This window comes from Trichosurus vulpecula, chromosome 7 (assembly GCF_011100635.1).
Source record: "Trichosurus vulpecula isolate mTriVul1 chromosome 7, mTriVul1.pri, whole genome shotgun sequence".
In the NCBI taxonomy this organism is placed as follows: Eukaryota; Metazoa; Chordata; class Mammalia; order Diprotodontia; family Phalangeridae; genus Trichosurus; species Trichosurus vulpecula.
The window spans coordinates 246,405,995-246,423,187 of NC_050579.1; the positions used below are offsets into that span (position 1 = coordinate 246,405,995).

Sequence of the window (17,193 nt, forward strand, 5' to 3'; positions counted from 1 at the left end):
TTTTGGGACCCCCTGTATATCTCACTTGTACATAGCTGTTTGCATGTTGTCTCCCCGATGAGATAGTGAGCTGTTAGCAGAGGCTATATTTTACCTTTCCTCACATTTCCAGTGCCTATTAGTGCAGTGCCTAACACATATTAGGTGCCTAATTAGGTGCTTGTTCACTAACTCGTTAACTAAGCGTATACCCCAAAGGGGTCAAAACACAGGAAAAAGACCTAGATGTGTAAAAATATTTATAATAACACTTACTATTGTAGCAAAGAACTGGAAACAAAATGGGTACCTCGCACTTAGGGAATGGTTGAACAAATTTTGGTATATGAATGTAATGACATGCGAAATGAAGACTATGACAGATGCAAAGAAACCTGGGAAAACCCAAACAGTAAATAGAACCAGAACAACTTATATGACCACAATCACGGAAAGGAAAACAACTCTGAAAACTTCAAAATGCTGATCAACGTTCAGTTTACCAATCATTTCATCAGAAGAACGTTGATGAAGTATGCTTTTCACCTACTGGTAGGGAGCTGGCAGACTGGAACTGAAGAAAGAAAAATGCATTTAGAGACACAAACTATGGGTTTTTTGTTTTTCCTGACTATACTTACTAATTAAAAGGGACAGCTTCTATGTGGGAAAAGGGAACTGCAGACAGTGATAATGATAAAAAAAGAAAAAGGAATAAGCATCAACGAAGCATTTAAAAATATATAGAAGCAGAAGGAAGTTTAGAATGGAAAGCTGGCAAGAAGTTTTGCTACTATCATGTCAAATTTAATACATATTTAAAAAAACTAAATTCACCATCCCATATGTAATCTCATATTTTGGATATCTGTAGAGTAAAATGTTTATGTGTGTTAAAGTTTTTTTTTAATTTAAAACAAGAAAATGGTTTGGGGGGGGTGTTTAGATATCTGCAAATTTAGTCAGAATCGGTGGTACAATATAGCTACTAAAAGGACTCCTTTGACTGTAGGCTGCCTTAAAATGCTGTGTCTAGACTATGGAAAGTGAACACCATATTCTGCCCTAATCGGATCACACAGACAGTACTAGGTCTGGTTACACTGTCCAAGTGGAGCACTTCAACATGAACGCAAAGAGGGCGGTGAGACAACAAACTGTGCTACCAGATTAGGGAAATAGATTGAGCCTGAAGAAGGGAAGACTGGAATTGGGCTTATTCCAAAGGGGAGAACTAGAACCAAACAATGAAATTGAGAGGGAAGCACATTTCTGCTCGACGAACTATGTTACAATGTGTTGTCTAAAACTAGAAACAGGATGCCTTGGGAGGGAATCTTTATCATTGGAGGTCTTCGAGCAGGTTGGATGACCACTTACTATACTGGCTATCGTTGTTGTTTGTCATGTCCCGCTCCTCATGACCTCATTTTGGGTTGTCTTGGTAAAGATACTGGAGCAGTTTGACATTTCCTTCTCCAGTTCATTTTACAGATGGGGAAACTGAGGCAAATAGTCAAGTGACTTGCCTAGGGTCATACCGCTAGTAAACATCCGAGGCTGGATTTGAACTCAGATCCTCCCAACTCCAAGACCAGCACTTTATCCTCTGAGCCATCTCGTTGGTGGGTTATAGACAGTATTATTTGGGTAGGAGTTAGACTTGATGAACTCAGAAGTGTCTTCCACCTCTAAGTTTCTACGATTTGATGCCAATCTGATATCTTAAAGGGTGTTGTCAGTCTGGCTCAAAATCAGCCAAGCAAAGTTCTAGCTTGTTGTCCACTTATAATGACATCTATCCGGAGCTAATAAAAACCAATGCTTTATCTTGGAAACAGGCTTTTATTGAAATTTACAAACATGAAGGAGTGACTGGGAAATCTAATATATACAATGAAAACTGCAGTGTTTGAAAAGCAGAACCCAGTCCACCTTCTCACGTCATCTGTATCATTTCATAAAGGCGTATGTTCTAATACACATTCTTGCACTTCCTACCCGTCCTTGTTTAATGTGCATTCTCGGGTTCTTGGCTTATTCTTCGTTTCCTTGGCGCCGTCCACTTTGCCAAATTCTGAAAGTAGGCACACAAAGAACATCAGGATCATTTGGCAAATGTAGAGAAAAGTGGTGTGGAAGCTGTTATAATGAAGAGGATGCAGAAGCATGAAGAGAATACAGAGTTTGACCCTTCTTTTCTTTCTTGAATCCACACCTCTCAATTTATCTTCCTGGAGACTAAAAAGCCATCCCCTAGTACCTCAGTGCTCCTGGTCGTCACTGAATAGCCAGGTTCCATTTTCCCTATGACAAAGGACAAACTATGACACAGAAATTTTGCTGACCTCAAGAATTTCCTGATTCTTAAGAGTAATGCTTGAGGTGGGTCTTTTTCTGTCAAAAGTAAAAGAGACCTCTGTCTTCCTGAACGGTGCTCAGATATTATGGATAAACATAATGCTTTTTGGAGGAAAGAACAATTTCTGAATTTGCACCTATCCTCAGCTCATAGCTACAATCTTTGTCTATTTTTCAAGTGGAAAACTAAGGCTGTTCAACATTTCCACCAGAAAGTGACTCCAGAAATGGGTGCTCACCACAGAGGCTGAAGCTCTCTTGGCTGGAGGTGCTTGTGTCCAGCCAGGCTTCTTTCACCTGGGTAGTGGGCAGGCGGGTGCTGTCTGAGGACAGTGGCCAGGGGCCCTGCTCCTGTCCCTTCACACGCTGACAGACTGACTGATGCCTTAAGTTTGTGGACCCACGAGTGATACACAGGGCTGGTGGAGCAGCGAGAGAAGAATTCCTTGAAGTACTACAAGAAAAAGAATTGTGCCATTATTTCAATACCAGGCATCCCTTTTCCTGCTCCCAACATTCACTTAACATGCTCAAATCCAGGGCAGGGCACAGCGAGGAGTCAGAACGGGACTGGAGCTTGAGGGACAGGAGTGTGGCAAGCTTGGTCAAAGGCTCCTTTGGGGAGGAGGAGTATGAAGTGTTTGGGGCTAGAACGAGAACGGGAACTAGTCAGGAACGGATGTTCAGGAACAAGAACATCTACTAGGAAAACGGAAGAGCAGCACAAGGTGAATACCGAACCGGTGAGTAGGAAAGGATGGATGTGATTTGGTGGGGAGGAACGACGAGAGGTGAACAGTAGGAAGCAGGCACCTTGAGTGTGCGAATACGAGTCTTTGGGATGTGCTTCGATGCATCTTCTGTGACTTTCTGTAACGCCACCACCTGGCACTCTAAGAAGCGGACAAAACCATGGGTACCAAACAGGGAGGCATTCGTCCTGTCCACCAGCCGGCGGGCTTTAGAGAAGCTGTGCTCAAACTGATCCCACTGACGGTGTCGGGCAAACCTAGGGAGAGAACGACTCTTAGCTTTTCCTATGCCTTCCTCCCCAGCTCTCAAATAAAGCAATCAACTTGCCCTGACTATTCTAAGACATCTTTCGCCCACCAAGTGGCGCTTAGTCACATTTTCCCGGCACAACCAAAACTGCTGATGCTGAAGAGACTGGCAAAAGCTTTTCACATGTAGAAAGCTTAAAATAGGGGGTGGGCGGGGTGACTAGGACATTCATTTCTCCTTTTACATTCCCAACCCTAAATTTTAATTACTAACATCTCCTACTATATCATTACTGCTTTCTCCATCTGACTCCCGTGCTAATAGCATGTTAAATGCATGAGAACCCTTCCAGAGAATATTTATAAAATTAATTCATTTGTTTTCTTATTTAGTTTTGGAAATCCCCAAAGGACAGTCCTTCACACAGCAACACATAGGAGAAGACCCACCCTTTCCTCAATGGGCTAGGGCAGGGGTGGGGAACCTGAGACCTCAAAGCCCCATGTGGCCCTCTAGGTCCTCAGGTGTGGCCCTTTGAATACAAACTTCACAGAACAAGGACTTAGAAGGCCACAGGTTCCCTACCCCTGCCCCTGGGCTAGGGGCAGTCCTGCCTAGAGGCATGGGACAACTGATTCTCTTTAGGAGCCCCTTCCATCTCCCAGCCCAGCTCTGATTGAGGTTCTATTACCCCATACTACCACATGGCCAGAGAAGAATGGACACCCAACATGACATTGCTCTGAGAAGACAGGATACAGCTGTGTTCATACTGCTGGATGAATCGTAGGCACTCACCAAAGGGCCGACACAGCAACCCTGTAGAGAGACAAGGAATTTAAGCCATCTCAAGAGGATGATGTGGAGCGCGGTGGGAAAGAGCATCATGAACATTTATGGAAATCAATGTGTTTGAAAAAAAAAGACTGACACTTTCAAGTCTTGAGTCCAGAAACATGTATTAAGTTTGAGAAGGTCTGAGACCTTCCTCATGTTTTATGTCCTGAGCCCAGCCAGAAGCCTGATGCCTCCCTGGTTTACCACAGACCCCAGGATGACACTCACCTTCACCATAGAGCAATAAGTCTAAGCAGGAAGAATAGAAGCAGGCTAAGCCTAGGACACTGTCACTCTGAGAAATGAGCCCCCACTGACTTTCCAGCACATGGACACATAAGTCATACCTGTTGAAGACACAGATACTGGAACCACGTGGGTCATGGGAATATGGTAGAAAGGGGGCAGATATCAAAACAGAAGGACATCAGAATATTCCTCAGAAATCAAGTATTCTACTCCCCTACTCAGGGATACGTGAATATAACATCAGATACTATGGTTCCCATTCTACACCCCACAAAAAAGTATTTTAGTAAAAACCTAATGCCAAATCATTACATTTTCAGAGGCTGTGAAATTCCTCTCTCTTCTAAGAAAAAAGCAAAATACAACACAATAAAAAAACTATGTAACTTACTCACAAACAAGTTGCGCTGAGTGACCTGGGGCAGCCCTGACTGGGTCCCTGATCACTCACTCTACATACTATGAAGCTTCCAACAGTGGCTGGGAAACTGCATCTCATCACATCTACCTTTTATAGGGCAGGAATTACTTCTCAGGGAGAACCCACCCTCCTTAGATAATGAATGTAATAATGTGAAAGAGTCTTAATACTTGTTTTTCAGAAATGCAGATTTGAAGAGAACTGAGAGCACCAGATACTCCATGGCTGGTTTTCTAAGTTGTTTGCACATTGCATGAGCCTGATAACCTGCACAGGATTAGAAAACATAGAATGGAGCCTATGTCTGACCCTTGATCCTCTGAGATCCCTTCAAAACTATCCCAAGCATCAATACCCAAGTGGATGGACAGGTCAAGATGGCCAAGGCAAAGCTTGCTATAGGCTAGAGCCTGCATGAGCTGAGTTGTGACCAGCAGGCCCTCCCTGGAAACAGTGCACTGGGTACTCCTCTGGATGGCAATCAGTTCGTAGTGCAGCCACTCCTCCTTGTAGCCCATGCTCTGGGAGAACTGGGAGAAGTCCACATAGGCTGAGATAATCTGAGGATAACAAACGAAGGGAGAAAGTGATCTCGCCCTCAAAAATCCTTTCTTCTTGCTTGTAGAAGCCATCATGATGTGGCAGAAATGACGTTAGATTCAGAGCAGGGAGACCTTCCCCAACAATTGGCTGTGTAACCACACACAAGTCACTTAACCATTATGAGTCCCAGTTTCCTCATTTGTAACAAAGTAATACTAATATTTGTTCTCCTTATCTCACAGGAGTATTGTGACTAAAGCAACATTATGTAAATGTGAATTATTATAGAACACTGAAATTTGAGTTGGAAAGCCTGAGTTTGAATCCCGCCTCACCTTTCCTAGCTGGGTCACTGTGGGCAAGTGGCATCAGTTTCTTCATTTGTGAAATTGGTACCTTGCAGGAATGTTATGAGTAAAGAGCAAAAGCGTTCCCTTTTGTTTGCCTGGAATTTGAAGCATCTCTGCCACTCTGCCCTTCATCACACCAACAGCATTTCTCTATTATGTTTCAAGTTATCCCTCCAGCCAAGCAAATTTGCCTTCTACCCCATTCACAACTTGCTCCTTCTCACTTCTATGTCTTTAAACAGGCCATTTGCTTCAATTACTGTTCATTGGTCCCTGATGTTGTGCTTCAAAATTTGTCAAACCTTACCTTCTCTAATGAGACTGTGCTGTTTAAACCCCCCTGACTCACTACTCTTTGATCCTTCATAATAAGCTTCAGCACACTGCGCTGCAACAAAAACTGAATGAATTAAACAGAGCGCTTGCTTCGTTCTAGTCTGAAGCTGATTACTGCTATTTGTTATTTTTAATTGTTTTATTCTTCTGTTATGTCCTATAATTCTAAGGAGATGAAGAGGTTACTCAGCACTTCCACTCCCTTCAGCATAGCCCAGTGTAAGGGTCTATATACAGATTATTTTTCCAAGGCATTGCCTGACTCCTTGAAACCAATTCAGTTTCCAGGCTTACCCAGCTGATCCTAGAAGAGGCTACCCCTGACTATTCCCAGGTGCCACACACTCATATGAACTTAAAGAAAAAACGTCAAATTAGTGAATCACTTTTTGTTGCTCTCTGGGTTTAAGCAGAAGCCCAACACATGATTAGCTATGCTAGGCTAAGCTGAGGACATGGGGGAGATATGCCAACACCAGCAGCCTTCAGAGAATGGTTTTACTAGGGCCCCCCCTCTAGCTTCTGAATTCAATAAGCCTATGTGAGGTGTGAAGGAGGAACCCACCTGAGTTTGGTTCACAAACTCTTCGGCTGAGTTCATCTGCATAAGGGCAGCAAGCCAGGAAAACCTGCGGCTGCTGGCTGTGGTTTCTAGGCTGTAGAGCTGCCAAAGCAGGGAGAGGCAGCGCACTCGCTGCTGCAGGACTGCCAACTTTTTCTCACTGTTGGGGGGCGGGGGTGGTTGGCACACCCTCCACCAGAAGAAATGTAAGTCTACTCAGCCAGGGGCAATCTCCAGAACCAACAAACCTGGGAGAGGCCCAGGCTTCCCACTGCTCCCAACCCTCCACTCAATGTGAAATTAACCCTCCTAACAAGCAGAGTATACAAAGAGAAGGATTTTTAAAAGGCACAATCTTTGAATTTCTATTATTTTGGTTAAATGAATTTTTCATTCACACTTGAGTGTATATGCTCATTAATTATGGAGTTACAATTTAATAGTATCCTTTGCCCTTAAAACTCAGTGAACACATCTGAAGATGGTATAACTCCATACTCCACTGAGGGAATATGAAATTTTATGTTATTACAACAGTGAACTAGTTGGAAAAAGGAGAAGCATAGTCACTCGGGTGAGCAGGTTCAATGTTGGCACCTTTCCAACCCTGCAAGTGCTCAAAGCCCTGAACTGGATTAGTTGGAGATGCCTTGTGGCTCCAGAGGGAATTAGAGATAGTGGGCCCCAATATCTCACTTGGTGCTGTGATTTAGAGGGGCCTGCCTCCGGGAGTAGGAATGCCGGTACTTTTCAAGGAAGGACTGGAAGACCACCCCAAGCCAAGTTTGGGGAAAGTTCCTTTTAAGCAGTTGGAGAGCTTGCCTAGCCAGCTTCTTGGCCAAAGTGATCTGTCCCATGTTGAAACACACCTGAAAAACACAAGATCTAGTAGGGACATGGAAATAAAGCACATGAAGTCTGCACTCAGTGAATCACAATCAATCTTTTTTTTTTAACTGGGAAATATGATTAGGGCCAATGGAAAGCTGGAGATGAGATCTGGGACAAGAGCCACATTCATGACCAGTCTCCAAGTGTAACTACAAGCAAGGAGGGCAGAGCAAGTATGAGAAAGGGCAACCCAACAAAGTGGTCTATATCCAGGGCCAAGACAAGTGGTAATTTAGATGGTGGCTGGATGAAAAATAGTTTATGGGCCTCCAGGATACCTGGAAGAAGTTTGGAGTCATCAAGTTCTGTACTCACCTTTCTAATGGTTGTCACTTCTGGAGATAATGACAAAGGGGATGTACATGGAGGAGATGGTTGGGGTAGAAGAGAAATGAAGGGGCAATGTTAGTGGATGAGACAACTGAAAAATGGGGAAGATTATTTTAGGTTGTCTCAAAGACAGATGCTCCATAAGGTCATCCGGATCTCCTAAGAAAGCTGACAAGTTAACTTGACTACAGAATAATCAGGGGGAGACTACATAGTAACTGTCTGAAAATATACATAATCATGTTCTAAAGACCTCTTTATTTTATTCTTCACAGTAACTAAAGGGAACAGGACCTCAGATAACTCAACAATAGTGGACAATTCAAAAACAATTCCCCTTTAGTTTTCAAATATACCGCATATATAAGATTTACTTATCCTCACTAGGTTTTATAAGGCTAAACTAACCTAAAAATAAATTTGTGTTCCCCAAGTGACAAGTGAAAGAAGGTAACCTAGAAATGGACTGAGTGGCTATGAAAAGTTGTATCAGAACTAAAACTGTGTCGATATACCATGTATATAGTCCTGTATAACTATGAGAATTAAAGATGCTTCAGAGGTTGATACACCTACAGATAGTTCCTAATAGACGTAGGCTTCCTAGAAATGATGAGAACTTCTCAGAGAACAATCAAAGCCTCGGAGAACCCTCCTCTACTCTCACCTCTGCCCGAAGACTGCAAAAAGTAGCTTCCTCAAATTGACTGATCTTCAGCTTAGGTTTCTTTAAGAAGGAGAATGCTGAGGGCTGTCCCAGAAGGCTGGTTGCTTTCTTCAAGTAAAAAAATGCCTTCAAGCCAGGAAGATGAGATTGGGATAAGAGAATAAAATTGGGATTGTTAGGTTCATGGTTAAAGCAAAATATGGTAAATGTTAAAATTGGAAATAAAATTAAAACTAGGCTTAGTTTAGAGTTAAAAGAGTAGAGTCTTTGGCCTATGCTCCACACATTTATTCTATCAAGTCCTAAGGGAAGAGCTAACTTTTGGGATAGCCTTACTTAATATGTTACACTTGTTCCTACTTCTCTAATTCACTAAGTTCACTAGCTTCTCTAATTTTCTGTTTGTTCCTTTTCCACCTTCTCTCTCTCACTTCCACCTTTTTCTCTTCATCTCCCACTTCGAAGTTTAAAAAAAAAGAAATTTCATTCAAATTCTCCAAAGCCAAGGGTCATAAAATGAGAGACACAGTAGGAGGAAGGCAGAATTTTCTCACCATGTAATTGTCTGACATGTACAAAGAAGCAGCTGCAGCCTCTAGCAAGTAGTAGAAAGCACTGGCATTATCTTCAATTATTATACAATGTTGTGTCAGAGGAGAAAGAACTAATTCCAGGATGGCCCCACACTGACAGGGCTCCATATTCAGCACTTCCTTCTGATTGCTGGCCTGGGCTTTCATTCTGTTCACATGATCCAGAAACTCCTGCTCTGTTCTATTTGGAGGGAAGATAAAGAGCTGAGGAGGGCAACTTTCATTAATCCCATAAACAATCATTAAATGCCTACTGCATACAAAGAACCATTCTAGGCACTGGGAACACAGTTTATATAAAACAAATTAGAATCATAGAACCCTGAAATGCTAGAGATGAAATGACCTCAAAAATCATCTAGCCCAGTCTTCCCTCATCTGACAGATGAGGAAACTTAGATGAATAGAGGTGGAGTGACTCACCTGAGATCACATAGCAAGTTAGTGGAAAAGTCAAAACTAGAACAAAGGCCCCTGACCTCTAGTCCGGTGATCTTTCCAATAAACAGCCTTGGTTTTCTCATCCCCATGACTCACTCACCACTTTGACTTCCTCTTACTAGGGGTGTTCTAAGACCAGATTTCAAGCCCAACATTTTCATAAGGTATTTCTCTATTAACCAAATGCATAATCTAAATTACCAACACTTCCACTGCCTTTTACTATAATGCACTTCAATAATTTGGCAATCATCTAATTCTAATCCAATCTAATTACCTCTCTTCTCCATCACTGACATCGAGGGACAGGGACCAGGTATATTATTTAGTGTCAATTAGCTAATATTCTTTAAGGACCTACACTATGTATAAGGCACTGTATATTGAGAAATTAAAAAAAAGAAAAAGTCTCACCCTAAAAGAGCTTAATCTATTTGGAGCTAAGATGTGTGTGTGTGTGTGTGTGTGTGAAGAGCTACATAATAATATATTAGATGTCATAAGGGTACACATGACTAGTTGCCGAATGAATGCCAAGAGATCTACTGTGGTCCAGAAAGACTTCACAGAAGACACACACATTGAGGTGGGTGTTGAATGACTGGTAGGATGTGGGTCCCTGGACAGGATAGAGGAAGGCATTCCAGGCAGACAATGGCATGAGAAAAAGCAGACTATGAATGAGCACTTCTTAGGCATGTAGACAATACTGAACACCACCCACGTGACTAGAACTCGGTGTATTTTGGGTAGTTATACTAGGAACAAATTAGAGAGGACTCTGAATGCTAGGCAAAGGAATTTCGATCGGATGAGGCATATGATGTGGAAACATCTAGCTAATTCTTGGGAAATACAAATTCTTTTTAAGATCAGCACGAGCCAAACATAATTGGGAAAACAAACATATGTCATCAAAAATGCATTCCAAGTCCAATTTACTTACAGAACATTTCAAGGCTCCAAAGCACTCTCCCCACTACCTTGTGAAGCACAGAGTGCAAGTACTATCTCCTATAGTACAGACCAGGAAATGGGCTGGAAATGACGAGACGACTTGCCAAAGATGATGAGGTTAGTGTCAGAGCTATGGCCTCCTGCCTCCAAGTCTAGTGTTCTTTGCACTATACCATACTGCTTCTCAGTTTATATTTAACTACTTGTAAATTAATTTTTGGATTACCCAGTCCTATGTATTATCTGGACTGATGACCCCCTCTCACTTAGGACAGAATTTTGTTTATTAATTTCATTAAACCCCAACACTCTGGTCTACCTGAGGCGATCTTGATTCCTGAAACTTTTCTTATCAAACTGAAAACTCTCTGTGGAGAAAAAAATAGAATATAGTTAACTCTCAATTAATTGTAGCAATATTTGAGTTCCCCCAGACATTCAAGCATGTCCGAACTGTCTTTCCCAATATAAACTGAAGTGCAAATAAATGCTAATATTACTATAAGCAATACAAAGTTAGGAAGGTAAATACACAAAGAAACAAACAAAAAAAGTTGTGATAATATGTGTATGTACATGTATGTGTGTGTATGAAAAGCTTTCGTTTATGTATTGGTTTTAGATTATCCAGTCTATGGCTGACTTACAGCAGTACAGATAATTAAGAACTGTCCAGATTAGAATTGTAACCAAGTCTGAATAGCTGTTTGACTCTCAGTGCTCAAGACACCAGACAAAGGAGATTATCAGAGGAACAACAGAGCCTAGCTTTCCAAAAGCCATTATGACCAGTAACATCTATGGCTTCTGTCTACTTGGCCTTGACCGAGTCTCACCCTCTGGGACTGATGATATAGCGTAGGTGTCACTGCCTCTTCACAAATCAAAACAGGGAAGTCTGAAAATGACACCAACAGAAGAGATACCATCTGATTATGTGAAGGAAGAAAATCCCAATCCACTCTCAGCCTCAGCAGGAAGGATGGGAGAACAGTTCGACTTCTTTGAAGTAGATTAAATAAGAGAATAAACCTTCTGATATTGAAGAATGTTCCTATCATTGAGTGAGAGAGCTGAGGGAGGCCACCGAATCCCCTCCTTAAGGCTCTCCAAAGGACGGCATTCCATGTCTGGGCTCAAGGAGAGCCTATACTTGCTAGGGAAGGGCAGGGATAAGATGACCTCAGGAAGATCCACCTAATATAGAGAATCTGCGACTCTATGTGAAAACCTACACGAACTCCATGGGAGCTAGAGGAGCTCCTCAGAAAACAAGAATATTTCTTCTCCTTTAGCCTTTCCACTGCCTAAAGCACTTCTTTCTATAGCTATTCAGGGAGCCTTTGCTTTAGATATTTCCCTGTACTTAAACAGAATTTTTACAAATCTAATATCATTTTCACACTGACAATTTCAGAGCCACTCTAACTTAATTCCTTATTGTTCTTCAATTGTGAGGGGCTTCTAAGTCAAGTCAATATAATAAACTATACATGTTTTTCTATTTTCCCCTACTTCTCTGTCAAGTTGCTAATGATCTATAAAGCACTAGAATACACCTTAGGGAAAGGATTCTTCTGCTTGAGGCTTTCAGTGGAGTAGCTAGTATTTGGAAACTATATCTCTGTCATTTGCATTTTTATATATTTATCTGAACCTCCTGAAAGCTCATGAAAGACATGACTAGTCTCCTTTCTTAATATCACATTTCAATACCTGGTATTACGTGGAATGAGCATTCAATCACTATGATGGACTAATTTCCACTTAGACTGTTGCTGTATCTCTTTAACAGGGAGAATGTAAGGAAAATACCTTGACTTGGGGCCTGTGAAGTTTTCACTGAACATTTTCCTGCTGGGAAGGTCTTCATTATTTCTTCAGCATCATTTGAATGCGCAACTGTCCAATCTAAAACAGAAATGTTGAGGTGGCTTTACAGTCAGTACCCATAGCAGAAGTCAGGATACCAGATTAGGGGCAGAGAAATGAAGCCTGCCAAGAAAAAAAATGATGATAAAACCTTTTTGTGATAGCAAGCCAGAAAGCAGTGTTTCCAAGCATGGCCACTGGTTTCCTCTCATTTTAACTCTTTACTCATCCCACAATCCATTCCATAATTCCTCCTCTATCATATCCATTGTTTATCTCTAAAGGGAAAAAATGGTTTCTCTCACTTGTACTTCCTTTTCATCCTTTTTCTCTTCCTTCATTATTTGATTATAGTCTTTTGAAAAAGAGGAGCACAAATGTAATGACCACTAGGTGTTCGCGAGATGTTACCGGTATGTGTCCTCTCTGTCACCCCATGATTACCTTGGGCAGAGGGCTTCTGCAACTTGGTCCCCTCTTTGAGCTGAGAGCTGCTATTCTGAGCCCTGCAAAACCAGGATGTCACAAAGGAGCTTTCAACAGGACCAATGGCAAAACGGTGGAAAGGGACAAAGTCCCCTCCACTGCAACTCTCACATCGGCAGGCCCAATCCTGGAGGAATCTTGCACATTCAAGGTGCAAGTTTGCTTGCTTCTCCTTGGGCCACAGCTCCCATGCTGCTTCTCGAAGTAAAGGTACTCCAAACCGTAGTACTGCTAATGGAGGAGAGGACAGCTCCTCTTGCATTCTGAGAGCAGTAGTTGGACTTGTATCTGCAACAGAAAAGGATCCAAGTAATGCTCTTTAAAGTGCCTGTTCTCTACACTATAGAAAGCTCTGCATTAAATACATGGAAGCTTATGTAGGATCTTAGTACTTAGAGCTAAAAGGAGAAAGAACCTTAGAAATCACTGCGTTCCCACTGGGTACCCACTTCATTTTATAGATGAGGAATCGAGGTGAAATGCATTGCCCAAGGACATATAGCTTGTAAAGAGCAGAGCCCGGATTTAAACCCCCATTTTCTGACTCCAAATCACTGGGTTTGAATTCCTACTCAGTTTTTTAAAGAGCAATTCAAATGAATTGTCCTTGGAACTTTCAATCATCCTGGCCATCACCATCAACAGCCACAGCCACCTTCCTTCCTCGACATCTCATAGCACTCTGTTTTACACCTCTCTACGAAAAAGTTTGCCTTGTATTTTATTATCTGCTTATGTGTTTCTTCCACTTACTAGAATGTAACCTCCATGAGGCCACTTAAAAATGTAGCTTTGTAGCTCCCCTACCCAAGCCTAGATATGTTTTGTACATTATGTGCACTTAATGAATATTTAACTGACAGGAATCAAAGCTGTAGAACAGCAGGAGCAAGATCAATGCAAAGCAATATAGAATCCAAAAACATTTTTTTTACTTTGAAATAAAAGCTCCCCAACAATTTCTGGTTTTGAAGAGCACACAATACCAAGTAGGCTCACAGAGGCGATTCTCGTTGAGCCCTCTCTGCCCAGTGCAGAGTTCTGTCCATTAAAACATGCTCCTCCTTTTATTCACAGCAAACGTTGTTTTCAACTTCTCACTGGTATCAGCGCTACTCTGGAGGCAGAGTTAATGAAACTACAAATTTTGTATTTATCTCAAAGTGATGCTGCCCATTCCTAGCAAAAAGAAGGGAATAGGAAAAAGTAGAAAGAGAAAACACAACTGATAAACTCCAAAGAACTCCTTAGGAAGCAGGGTTATGAGGTAGAAAGTGCACTAGGCCTGAAGGTGAGACACCCGGCTAGGATGCATATGAGTTATGTGACCTTGGGTAGGTCACTTATCTCCACAAACCACAGTTTCTTCACATCACTACTTGCTCACAAGTATGAGGAACATGCTTTACAAAACAAAGGGTTATATACATTTGAATTTCTAAATCATTATACATATCCATATTGATACTGATATTGAACATTCTAGTAGGAGGAAATGACACATACGCAGATAGCGTAATCCTTAAATGTTTCATAGAGGAGCCAACAAAATGTTACCAGACATTAAAGGAAGGCTGCTGTTGACAAGAATCACCAAACCATCCCTGGAGGACACGAGTTGTTATTTTTTAAACAAGCTAGTAATTCAAGGGGCAGCAAGGGCATTCTAGGCATGAGACACATCAGGAACAACTCAAATAGGATTAAATATTAGTTCGGCTTATAGCACACCCTACTTAATATGCTTAATTGGTTTTTCAAAAATATGACATTAGCTAAACAATGCCGTCAAACGGGGCGGGCCTATGAGTGTTTTCTTGCCTGCATTCATATCTCTTTCACTTTTTTTCTGTCTTCCCTTTGAAAACCTTAGATTGATGTCTCCTTCTTTAATATTTCCATGCTTTGCTCAGCACGAGGCTTTGCACTCCCAAGTCAATATAGGAGCCCTCATTTGAAACCATTTCCAGGACTGAGAATCAAGCAGCAGCCTTTGCTCACCTAACTCCCCCTTCTGCTTTTCTGCTTGGGTGATCAGCGGGATTGAACAGGGAGTCAGAGCCGACCCAGGTGTAGTCTCTTGGCTTTTGTCAACAAAGCAAAGCACCTGGGACTCCATAAGAGACCTTAACACCTGCTGCATCTTCTTCTTGGTCCATCCAGGCAGGAGGCGTTGCAGAAGGTCTGTGGGAAACCTATGTCCAATGATGGCCGCACACTTGACCAACATTTGTTGTGCAGGGCTTAGCCCATCCAGTTGGATGACTGCTATTTCTATAAAAAAAGAAATCAATAAGAATATATTTAGCCAATTTCATTACGTATTTCTCTTAGAAGTAAGATTCCTAGATGGCGGCTGGAAAGCAGAGACTTGCGTGAGCTCCCCACCAGGTCCCTCCAAACACCTATAAAAATGGCTGTGAACAAATTCTAGAACTGCAGAACCCACGAAATAGCAGAGGGAAGTAAGGCTCCAGCCCAGGACAGCCTGGATGGGCGCGGGGTAACAGAGCTGGGAACACAGCGGAGCAGAGCCCTGCATGGGCCATGCCTGGACCAACCAGACCAGAAGCCGCAGGTCCTAGAGCCCTGAATCAGTGAGCTGTTACCAGACTTCTCAACCCACAAACACCAAAGACAACAGAGAAGGTTAGTGGTAAAAGCTGCTGGGACAGAGTGAAAGGAGTTTGCAGTTTGGCTACCACCCCAGGAGCAGCGGAGGTGGTGCAGCTACAGAACTACAGCTGCAGTTGCTTCTGGCCCCAGGCCCACCTGGTGGGAGGAATTAAGTGGTGGATCTGAGTGGGAACGCAGAACCAGTTTAGATCTGAGTCCGGACCGGGTTGGGGATTCTTGGGGGAGGAGTACCGCTGGTGTGATAGAGCTTGCTGTGTAGAAATAGCTCTGAAAACAACAGCACAGCCCTTCAAGCTTGGGACAAAGTACTCTCTACCATACAAAAAGCTCAAAGGTCAAGTAAGTTGACTGGGAACATGGCCAGGCAGCGAAAACAGACTCAGATTCAGACTCAGACTTTGGAATCTTTCTTTGGTGTCAAAGAAGACCAATACATACAGCAAGAAGAAGTGAACAAAGTCAAAGAGCCTACATCAAAAGCCTCCAAGAAAAACATGAACTGTTCTCAGGCCATTTAAGAGCTCAAAAAGGATTTGGAAAAGCAAGTTAGAGAAGTAGAAGAAAAACTGGGAAGAGAAATGAGAGTGATGCAAGAAAACCATGAAAAATAAGTCAATGACTTGCTAAAGGAGACCCAAAAAATGCTGAAGAAAATAACACCTTAAAAATAGACTAACTCAAATGGCAAAAAAGCTCCAAAAAGCCAATGAGGAGAACAATGCCTTGAAAGGCAGAATTAGCCAAATGGAACCAAAGGAATGAAAAAATGGAAGACAATGTGAAATATCTCATTGGAAAAACCACTGACCTGGAAAATAGATCCAGGAGAGATAATTTAAAAATTGTTGGACTAACTGAAAGCCATGATCAAAAAAAGAACCTAGATATCATCTTTCAAGAAATTATCAAGGAGAACTGCCCTGATATTCTAGAGCCAGAGGGTAAAATAGAAATTGAAAGAATCCCCCAATCGCCTCTTCAAAAAGATCCCAAGAGCTGATCCAGCCATTTTGGAGAGTAATTTGGAACTATGCCCAAAGGGCCACAGGAATGTTGATACCCTTTGACCCAGCAATACCACTTCTAGGGTTGTATCCCAAAGAAATCACACAAGTGGGAAAAGGACCCATATGTACAAGGATATTTATAGTAACTCTTTTTGTGGTAGCCAAGAATTGGAAATCAAAGGGATGCCCATCAATTGGGGAATGGCTGAACAAGCTGTGGTATATGAAGGTAGTGGAATACCATTGTGCCATAAGAAATGGGGATGATGCGGACTTCGTGGCAACCTGGAAAAACCTACACGACATAATGCTGAGTGAACTCAGCAGAGCCAGGAGAACGCTGTACACAACCACAGATATATGGATTCTGTGATGATCAACCCTGACAGACTTCGCTCTTCTCAGCAACACAAGGTGCAGGCATAACTCCAAAGGACTCATGATGGAGAATGCTATCTACATCCAGAGAAAGAACTATGAAATTTGAATGCAGATTGAGGCACACTTCATGCTCGCCTTTTTCTCTTCTCTTTTGTTTTTGTTTTTGGGTTGTTTTTTTTCTTTTTGGTTCTGTTTCTTCTTTCTCATTATTCATTCCATTGGTCGTAATTCTTCTCCGCAGCTTGACTAGTGTAAAAATTAATTCAATGTGAAGTCATTCGTGGTAGTTAT

At 42.1% G+C, this 17,193-nt stretch overlaps 1 protein-coding gene across 1 annotated transcript in view; it reads right to left on the minus strand.

Moving 5' to 3' along the window:
• Positions 1-1,937: 1,937 nt before the first annotated feature.
• LOC118856088 (adenylate cyclase type 10-like) overlaps positions 1,938-17,193 on the minus strand; it is a 60,267-nt gene continuing 45,011 nt past the window's right edge. The window contains 15 exon segments of the mRNA XM_036766165.1: positions 1,938-2,056; positions 2,580-2,662; positions 2,664-2,794; positions 3,154-3,349; positions 4,044-4,161; positions 4,408-4,526; positions 5,020-5,116; positions 5,205-5,409; positions 6,644-6,830; positions 7,337-7,509; positions 8,529-8,654; positions 9,083-9,302; positions 10,839-10,887; positions 12,836-13,165; positions 14,879-15,151. Coding sequence (XP_036622060.1) covers positions 1,938-2,056; positions 2,580-2,662; positions 2,664-2,794; positions 3,154-3,349; positions 4,044-4,161; positions 4,408-4,526; positions 5,020-5,116; positions 5,205-5,409; positions 6,644-6,830; positions 7,337-7,509; positions 8,529-8,654; positions 9,083-9,302; positions 10,839-10,887; positions 12,836-13,165; positions 14,879-15,151 — 2,426 coding nt within the window.